Here is a 9047-nt window from a genome sequence, read left to right on the forward strand (position 1 = left end):
CCCCAAATCCCTGCTGCCCTCCCTCTGCCTCCGTACCCCCCGGGGCCCTGTTCTCCCAGGCTTTCAAGGACAGTATCTCCCCTGAACCCCAGGGGGTGGGAAGTCCTTCTTGGAGTCTACCTTCTTTGAGACAATACAGCAAACCTGCGGAGCACAGTGCCGTCGTAAAGAGCCACTGCTGAGGCTGCTACTTCCACCGCTGCCACGGAGGCCAAGAGCTGAGTGGAATGTTGGGGAGGAACGAGGTCGGGGGGGGCGGCTGACCCCCTCAGTCCTCTCGAAGCTCTGAGTCGGTGGGAAATGTGTGCATATCTGTTCCTAGAAGGATCTACCAGGCTCTTGAATCACTCCGCAGCGGGGTGGACGGAGGCTACTCTGCAAGAAGGACTTCCTCGGGCCTGGGCCGAGCAGTCTCCACCCTCCCCGAGACCCCCAGAGGACACCCCACTTTGGAGTAAGGACTGCTCTGCAGACACCGGGGACGCGCATGAAGGGAGGCCCCTCAGGTGCAAGGGCACAGAGCAGGCGCGGGGAAACGTGCTCCCCTTCTCTGCCGCCCTGCCCGGCTCCCATGCGCTTGAAATGATCAATGTCTACCTTTCAAAGACCCTGGGGACCGAGCCCCTCATCTGTTTGTCCTACAATTTAAAAATCCAAGGATTCTCAGAATCAACCCCAGCAGACTGGAAGCTCCCGGCCTGAACTAGCAACCTGCTCACACCCGGCTGCCTGGAGATGGGCGAGTTCTCACATGCAGGGTGGACTTGACCGCTTCCCTCACCTACTTTCCTTTTTCGTTACAACTTTTATACATTCTACTGGACCCAGGGGCCCTCAATGCTACTAAACTTTAAGCTATCTGAATATCGTCTACTAAGTAACTAGTAATTCTTTTTTTTTCTCTAGGATTATATGAAATAAATTTGAATTATTATTATTAATAATTATTATTTTGTAGTATTCTTTTCTTTTAAACCCCTCGGTTTCTTTCTTTTTCTTCTCTCTCTCTCTCTCTCTCTCTCATTTTTGGTTAAACAAAACAAAACAAAACTATTTCTCTTAAATCTCGCACCGCTCTGAGGGGTCCCGCAGGCCTCCAAGGCCTCAGCTCTGGACTTCCCCCTCCTCACTCGCCCCTGGGACAGGGCAGGGGAAGGGGGGGCCAGCTCTGGATCCCCAGTCCTAGTGCGTCTTCCTTTCTCGTTAATCCCTTTCTTTGTTTGGCTCGGCCGGCTCCCCCCGAGGGGGAGGGGCGCGGGGAGGGGGCCCACGGAGTGAAATCCAATCTACTTGCGGGGCCCCAGAGGGACCAGGTCCCCGCAGCCCCCGTCTCCACCACACATCCCAGGATGCTCCCCACGAAAAGCAAATGACATTCCTCCCCAAAAAAAAGTGGGGGAAAAAAGGAACGTAAACCCGAACATATATTAAAAACACTTTTTTTAAGATTTAACTCTGAATACAAATGTATTTTTTTTCTTCTTCTCTCCCTACATATATTCTAAACCTTCTAAAGTTTTTTTATTTTTTTAAGGATCACTTTATCATAAAATAAAATATCCTTTTCATATAATAAATTACCTAATAAAAAGTCTTTTTTTTTTCATATTAGCCCAGGTTCTTTGCTACATTTATACGGTAATAAACGCCTTTATTAAAATAGAATATTAAATTATAAAGAACTGCTTTTTTTTTTTTTTTGCTATTTTTGTTTTCTCTCCGCTGCGTTGGTCGCCTATCTCGCTCCCTCTCGCGCTTTCTCTCCTCTGTTTTGTCTCTCACCATGTGTGTTTTGCGTTGGTTTCTAGGTTTGGCTCAATTAATAAGGGTGGGATTGAATTTTCTGAGCCCCCTAGCGTAACAGTCTTCTGCCTTTGTGGGTAAGAAGTGGAGAGGGGGAGGGGGATCGACAGACAGACATCCCTTCTTCCCACCCCCCTCCCCACCCCCCTTGGCGACCGAGGGTGCCCATTTGGTTTGGTTACTATTGTACAGACATCTCAGGATGGCTCACATTGGCGGGAAGGAGGGAAGTTGTCACAGGCCAGTGTGCCTGTGACCTCCTTCCTCTCCCCTCCCTGGCTGGTGGTCCGGAGGGGTAGGCCGAGGAAAGGTGAGTTAATTCACAACAGGAGGAAGGAGAGGAGGCGATCCCCCCTGCACCTCCATCCCTGCACCCCCTCTCCGTCAGATAGAATGGGATTCCGAGCTAAGTGCTCAGAGATCACTTAGAAGAGCCCCACCCCACTATATACAAGAATCTCCTGGGACCCCCCCGCCCCTTCCTGGCCCGGCCAGCGGAACCAGGAAGGTGTCCGGGAAGCAGTGCAGGGGTGCGAGGCCTGTCAGCAGTGCGCAACCCTGCTGCGCCCCTGACCCCGCCCGGCCCGGGCCTGGGCTCGCTCTCAAGACCCAGCCTCTCTCCTCGACCACAATGGGCGGGACAGAGACTTCATGATTTGCTCGCTAACAGAGGTTTGGGGAAGGCCCGGAGAGGGGCACAGGAGTGGGAGCTGCAGGGGAGGGGGGCCCTTCCGTCCACCAGCCTCAGGCTCTTTCCTGCCCTCCGGGCAGCAGACACACACACTACCCTGGCTCTCCGCCGCTGCCCGCGAATCCAGCCCAAGAACTGCTCCCCAGATGCAATGCCCGAAGACGGTAGAGGTGGGGGTTCAACCCTTGATGGACCCCGGTATTCGTTCCCTCCTCAAATTGTCGCTGAGAATGGGGATACATTCCATCAAGAATTCGAGGTGTTTCTTTGGAGTGGGGAGGGCCTCCGAATGCCAGAAGAGGAATTAAGGGGGGGGCATCCAAATGCTCTTCTCCCCTACTTCTCCCCGGGGCGGATGGTGAACCCAAAGCTGAACTAGGAGGGGCAGGAGGGAGGGGGAGAAGGGAAGAGAGAGGAGGAGGGCAGGGCTGGGAGGGACAGCCATCGAGGGAAAGCAAAGAGGAGAGCTGGCGGGAAGAGCAAAGGGAGGGGAGAGCCCAGCGGAGGAAAGATGGGGGGGGGGCGGAGGGGCAGAGAGGAGCGCCCTCTCCAGACCCCTCCACCCAGCTCTGTGGGGAAGATGAGCTCTGAGCCCTTTATGGATTGACATGCTCCCCCCCCCCCCGGAATATCTGTGCAGACTTCTGAAAGGGCCCCAAGCCCCTTATACCACTGGATACCCAGCAACAGATTCCGCAACGGGATATGGCAGTGGAGGGGCTAAAGGGTCATGTTAGGAGGTCAAAGGTCAGGGCCAGAGAGGGCCTGAGAGTCGGAAAGACATCTCTACATACAGATGGTACGTCTCCCCCTCCCTTTCCCCACTCCGACTGCAGAGGGAGGGGCGGTGTGACACAGATGGGGGGGTGGACAGAGGGGGTCAGGACGCCTTAGCGGCCACCTCTGGCAAAACAAAAGTCTCTCTTAGCTGCTTCCAGACTGAAGGGTGTGTTGAGGTATCAGAGTTGTAACTCTAGTAAAATTTCCTGCCTGGCCCCCTCCCCACCTTTCCAGGACCGGGGTGACCAGAGGCTCTGAAGGTGGCCTACCCTCCGCAGCCGCCGCCGCCGCCTCCTCCTCCCCTCCCCCTCCCCAGGAGCGAGTATCTCTAAGCACCTTGCCCCTCTGTTCACTGCTTTCCAAAAGGCCCCTGGTGGAAAGGTGGAAAACCGATCCAGGCCGGCCCCCGGGGAGGGACGCAGGAGGCCCAGGGCAGGGGGCTTAGGAGAATATTCGGATGGCTTGCGTGGCCGTGATGTGGCAGACGGGACACTCGGGGTCCGTCCTCTCGCAGATGCGCACCGCACACTCCATGCAGAACAGGTTGTGTCCGCAGGGCACGAGCGCGGCAGTCACCTCGCTCTCGAAGCACACCATGCAGTCCCGCCCGCCGCCGGGGCTCCGCAGGCCGCCCCCCAGTTTGGAGAAGCCCTGCAGCGGCTCCCCGGGCGGGCGTCGGGGCAGTCCGGCCAGCTCGGGCCCCGCCGAGGCGGCGGGCGAGCGGTGCGCCCCCGGCGGCGCGGCGCGGGCCTTGGCGGACGACGACGACGACGACGAGGCGGAGGAGAAGAGCACCGAGGCGGGCGCGGCGTTCTCCTGGCCCGCCCAGAGCGGGGGGCTGGTCTCGGCCACGCCGTAGTACACGTCCTGCTTGCCCACGCCGTAGCCCGGGAACAGGTAGCCGCCGTAGCCGAAGTCCCCGCCCTGCTCGCCCAGGCGCGGGGCCTCGAAGGCCGAGTCCACCGCGCACTCGCCGATGCACCCCAGGCTGTTCTGGCGGAAGGTGGAGAGCGGCTTGCAGCCGGGCTGGTGCACGCGCCAGGCCTCGGAGTAGCGGCCGTCCAGGCCGGCGTCGGGGCTCCCCGCCAGGAAGTCGTTCTCGTTGTTGTACTCCAGGATCTTGCCCGTGCGCACCGCGATGTGCGTCTCGATCTCCTCGCGCGCGCGCTCCACGTTCCCGGGGGCGCCGGTGATCTCGAACACCGGGTCGCGGTCGCGGCTCGGCGTGATGATGTACGTGTTGGTCTGCTGCTGGATGCGCTTGATGGTGGCCCCCTTGGGGCCCACCACCAGCCCCACCACGCGGTAGGGCACCCGCACGCGAATGGTCACCTGGCCGGGCAGGGCGGGCGCCACGCCGAAGGCCGCGCCCGACTTGTTGCGCGAGGCGCGGATCATGGAGAAGTGCTCGGCCGCCGAGATGATTTCCCGCCGGGCTGTGGCCACGTCCTCGCGCCGCCCCGTCACCATGAACACGGGCTCCTCGCCGCGCACGGGTGTCTTGATGTACGTGTTGGTCTTGGCCCTCAGAGCCTTAATCTTGCAGCCTGGGATGGGGGTGGGGAACGGAGAGAGAAGGAAACTCACAGGGCAAGTCTGTGCGGGGCCAGGCGGCTCCTGATCCTTACTCAGAGCCAGGCCCTCGGCTGCCAATGCGCCGCGCGGACAGTCCGCTCATAGTGCCTCGGGTCTCCCCAGCGTCTCTATCAACCCCAGATTTCAGAATGCACCAACTGTCCCACAAATTCTGGCCAGGGCCCTCCGAACTCAATCACTCCTCGAAACTCCAGGAAATAATCACTGACCCTCCCAGACAAGCTGCTGACCTCAACTCTACTAACTCCACCCAACCATGTACCGTTCCCTCAATTTCTCCACTGACTCCTGGCTACTCACAAACTTCCAGATCACGTAATCACCCTCCCACGTCTGACACTGACCTTGCAGGACCCGGAAGTACTCAGTAACCCCGCAATCTCCTCCTGACTTGACCTCTATTCATCAAACGCGTCCTCCAGGCTACTCAGGGACCACAGACACCCATCTGCTCCACGATCTATGACCCACCCCCCATCCAGGCCTTCCACCCATTAATGTCTCTGAGGGTCCCAGATTCATAGCAAGTCTGCAGCAACGAGTGGAGTGTGGGAGACTGGGAAGTGGCTGAGAATCAGTGTTTCAAGAGGGAAAGAAGTATGAAGATAAAAATAATGACGTGTGACGGACAGCACCCGAGCCCACGGACACTCCAGCCACACTGTCCCCTGGGGGCAGGAGCGCTGAGATGGGGTGGCGCTGAGTAGGTGACGGACAAGGTATCCTGCACCCATACTCGTGCTCTGAAGCAGAGTGGGTTAAAGCTGGGAGATTGCGGGGAGAGGCAGAAAGAGAAAGAGGAAAGCCGAGACAAAGAGACAAAGACAGAGAAGGGGAAGAGGAGAGTCCGGGAGGCTGGCGTGGACACAGCATCTCTAAAGGCTGCAGCCCCCCCCTCCCCCCATGGCTGACTGGCCAAGCCTCTCTCCTCTTTCCCAAGTTCTGCCTCTCTGCCCCCCGGCTTCACACACAGCTAGGCTCACGTGCTTTCTCGAAGCACACATGCCACACGTGTGCGAATTTGCACATACATGGACCCAAGAGCCCTGATGTACGGTGTGCCTTTATCTATCTATCCGTGTGCAAACCCAGTGTCCACTCACGCTCAAACACACACACACAGACTGCTTGTACTTGAACCTTTCACGCACCCCGCTCTCCCGTCTCCGTCACCCCCAGCCCTCAAACGGCACATTCCTCTGCCCGCCCACAACTTTGGCCCCCGCGCGCACGGAGACGCGTTCCCACCACTCTGCAGATGCACACACCGTGCTCTCATCTCCCCCACCACGTGACCTATTCCCCCCAAACCAAGGCCAGCAGTCCTCGCTCTCCCACTCGGCCCCAGCCCTCCAGCCACAGGCCTGCGGGCAGCTGGGGGGTTTCTCTCCTTCCTGCCCTCGAGCTGGCTTCCTCTCCTGCCCCAGACCGGGCCGGGGGGAGCTGAGGGCAGGGCTCCTCACCTTCAAGAGACCTCAGGAAGGAGAAGTGGCTTCTCCCTTCTGGTCTTCAGGCCCCTTGGCAGGTGAGAAGTCCTACCTGTTGTCAAGCCCACATCCTTGCTGCTCTAACACCAGCAAATGCTGGTCCTTTCTGTGAGGCGCAGAGATGTGAGGTGCTGCGACTCCCTCTCCTACAACTTCCACTCACATGGCATCCGGTGGGCACCTGGGGGCCGGCTCTAAGTTCTAGGTCCATAAGCTTAAGCAAGAGTGGGGTATCTTCGGGGGCGGGGGCTGGGGTGGGGCAGACAGGTCAGAGCAGGAGAGTAAGAAGGAAAGCGGGGGGCCCGGAGGCGCGGACGGCATCCTGGGTTTTGGAAGCCTGAGGAAGCATCTCTGGAAGGGAAGACCGCGGGGCTTCACCTTTCTAGAGGTCAAAAAGAGGAGTCCTGTGCTGCGGCGGGGGCGGGGGGCTAGGCAAGAGGGAGGACCTCCACGTGCTTAAGGAATGAGGGAGGCTTCTCTTCTCTGAAGAGGAGAACCCCCCCTACTTTTCTGAGAGACAGGCCCATCTGCTGCAGACGCAGATGACTCCATGAAATCCTGGGGCTTCCCAAGACCACCCCCACATCCGAGAAAAGCAATCAGTGTCCCCACCCAATTCCAGGGCTCGGGGTCCCTAGTTTCTGGCAACATGAGAAAATCCAACTTTTTGAACCAGGAACCTCAAGAGATGGAGCGCCCCAGGGGGGTGAGGGCTGTGCAGGGGAGTGGCATCGTCCCCTCCTCCATTCCGGATCGCCCCTTAAAATGCCCCCAACCCCCAAGCACTTCGGGGCAATGAGATGGGGTGCACGGTAGGGGCCCCCCCTGGCTGGTCTCCCCTCCTCCCCTGCCCGCAGACGGCCTCCTCCCTCCCTCCCAGCCGGAAAGCAGCTCCTCTATTGTTCCCCACTGTGGGACAGCTCCTCCCCTGCCCCTCCCCCACCCCTACCTCCCCAGCCCAGCCCCCTTGCAATCTCCAAATCCCGCCCCCCCACTCCCCTTTGGGAAACCGGGAGAGGGAAGGGTCCCCAAGATCCCGTCTGCTCAATCTGGACCCTCACCAACACTCCCACCCCCACCCGCCCAGGGATGCTGGAGCGAGGAGGGTGTGGTATCAGACACACCACACTGGATTAATTCTACACCCCCCACCCCAACAACACACCCAGGCACACGCCCTCCAACGAAACCTCTGCGGGAGGTTTCTCACCCCCCCAGCAGGCCCCCTCCTGCCCGGTCCTGCTCTCACACCACCAGAGACCCCTCTCCAGGCCTCCGGCCCCTGGCCGTGGCCAGCCCAGAACAAAAGCCTGAGAGGGATGAGGACAGGTCCACGCCAGGACGCGGCGCTTCGTTGGAGGCACCCCTTCCCAAACCCCACAGATCGTTCAACTTTGGTGTGTAGGTGACCACAGGGCTCCCTCCTCCCAGCAGCCCCCCTCCTCACGACTCCCCTGGGCTGGGACCCTCCCATGAGCCACACCCCCTTCCATTCCTGCACTCAGCCCAACAAAGAGACAGATACTCAGTCTGGCTTCCCGGGCCAGGTCTCCCCCAAAGTCTGTAACTCCAGCTGTAGGGGGTCCCCGGGGCGCCCCCTCCCCAGCCCACTAGCAGATCCCGGGCCAGGGGCTTCTGAGCAACTCTTTGCACATTCCTCCAGTTTTTCTGGCCAGCAGTGGACATCCCCTCCGGACAGCCTCCCAGGATTGGGAGACCGACCCCCCTCCCTTTTCCCTCTCTCCGTGAGAGGGTATTTCTTTGTCTAAAGGCAGAGCCCTCGCAAGGAAGGATCTGAAGAACAGTCCCGACTGGGGGTGGCAGGGAACTTTGCGGCACTTGGAAATCGGGGTAGGGGGCGGGTCCCCCTTTGTGGAGAAGGGACAGAGCCAGAGGCGGGCAAGGAGAGAGGAAATGAACTTTCCGTGCTGGGATGGGGTGCCCCCCGCTCCAGGCCGTCGCCGCGGTCCCGGCGCCCGCTTACCTTGCCTGCCCACGATCTCGGCCACGTGCTCGGAGGTGGGCACGGGGACACACTCGGTAGTGTTGCTGCTGCCCTTCAGGCGCAGCTCGGCCTCTTTGTAGAGAGCGCAGAGCTTGGCGTCGCTGGCCCCTTTGGGGGCGGCGGGGGGCTGGGGCGTCTGCGCCGCGGGGGCCGCCGGCGGGGCGGCCGGGGGCGCCGCGGGCGGCGGCGGCGGGGCCGGCTGCGGGGGGGCGGCCGGCTGCGCGGGGGCGCCGCCCCCCCCACCTCCCCCGTCCTCGCCCGCCGTGGGGGCGGGGGGCTCCCCCAAACCCAGGAGGCAGAGTTGATCGAGAGCCAGCTGAAGGGCGCGCTCGTCTTCCAGCAGCCCTCGGTCCTTAGCGCTTCCCCCGAAACATCCTAGTTCCCCAAAGCCCCCATTTCTTTCCATTATTCCAGATACCACTAGACTAGGCATGGCGAAACAAAAGCTGGGGGAGAGAGGGAGAGAGGTGGTGGAAGGGAAAAGAGGGGAGAGGAGGGGAGGGGAGAGGAGGGGGGCGTGTGGGGAGGGGGGAACAAAGAACTGGGGAGGGGGGAAGAAAGCGAGATAGAAAGATAGACCCTCCCCCTAAGCCCCCCTCCCCAAACACCCTGTAACCCGACTCCCCTCGCCCCAGCCCCCGGGGTGGGGGTGGGGGGAAAAAGAAGCAAAACCGAGGAAGCAGCT

The 9047-nt window shown here is 60.3% G+C and overlaps 1 protein-coding gene across 1 annotated transcript; it reads right to left on the reverse strand.

The window, feature by feature from the left end:
• Nucleotides 1-2281: 2281 nt before the first annotated feature.
• MEX3A (mex-3 RNA binding family member A) lies at nt 2282-8824 on the reverse strand. Its single transcript, XM_039251429.1, has 2 exons — nt 8342-8824; nt 2282-4821 (listed from the first exon to the last, which is right to left on the reverse strand). The coding sequence occupies exons 1-2, from the start codon at nt 8793-8795 to the stop codon at nt 3716-3718; spliced, it is 1560 nt and encodes a 519-aa protein (XP_039107360.1). The 5' UTR covers nt 8796-8824; the 3' UTR covers nt 2282-3715.
• Nucleotides 8825-9047: the final 223 nt, after the last annotated feature.

Source organism: Hyaena hyaena, unplaced genomic scaffold (genome assembly GCF_003009895.1).
Source record: "Hyaena hyaena isolate Hyena2069 unplaced genomic scaffold, ASM300989v1 scaffold_385, whole genome shotgun sequence".
Taxonomy (NCBI): domain Eukaryota; kingdom Metazoa; phylum Chordata; class Mammalia; order Carnivora; family Hyaenidae; genus Hyaena; species Hyaena hyaena.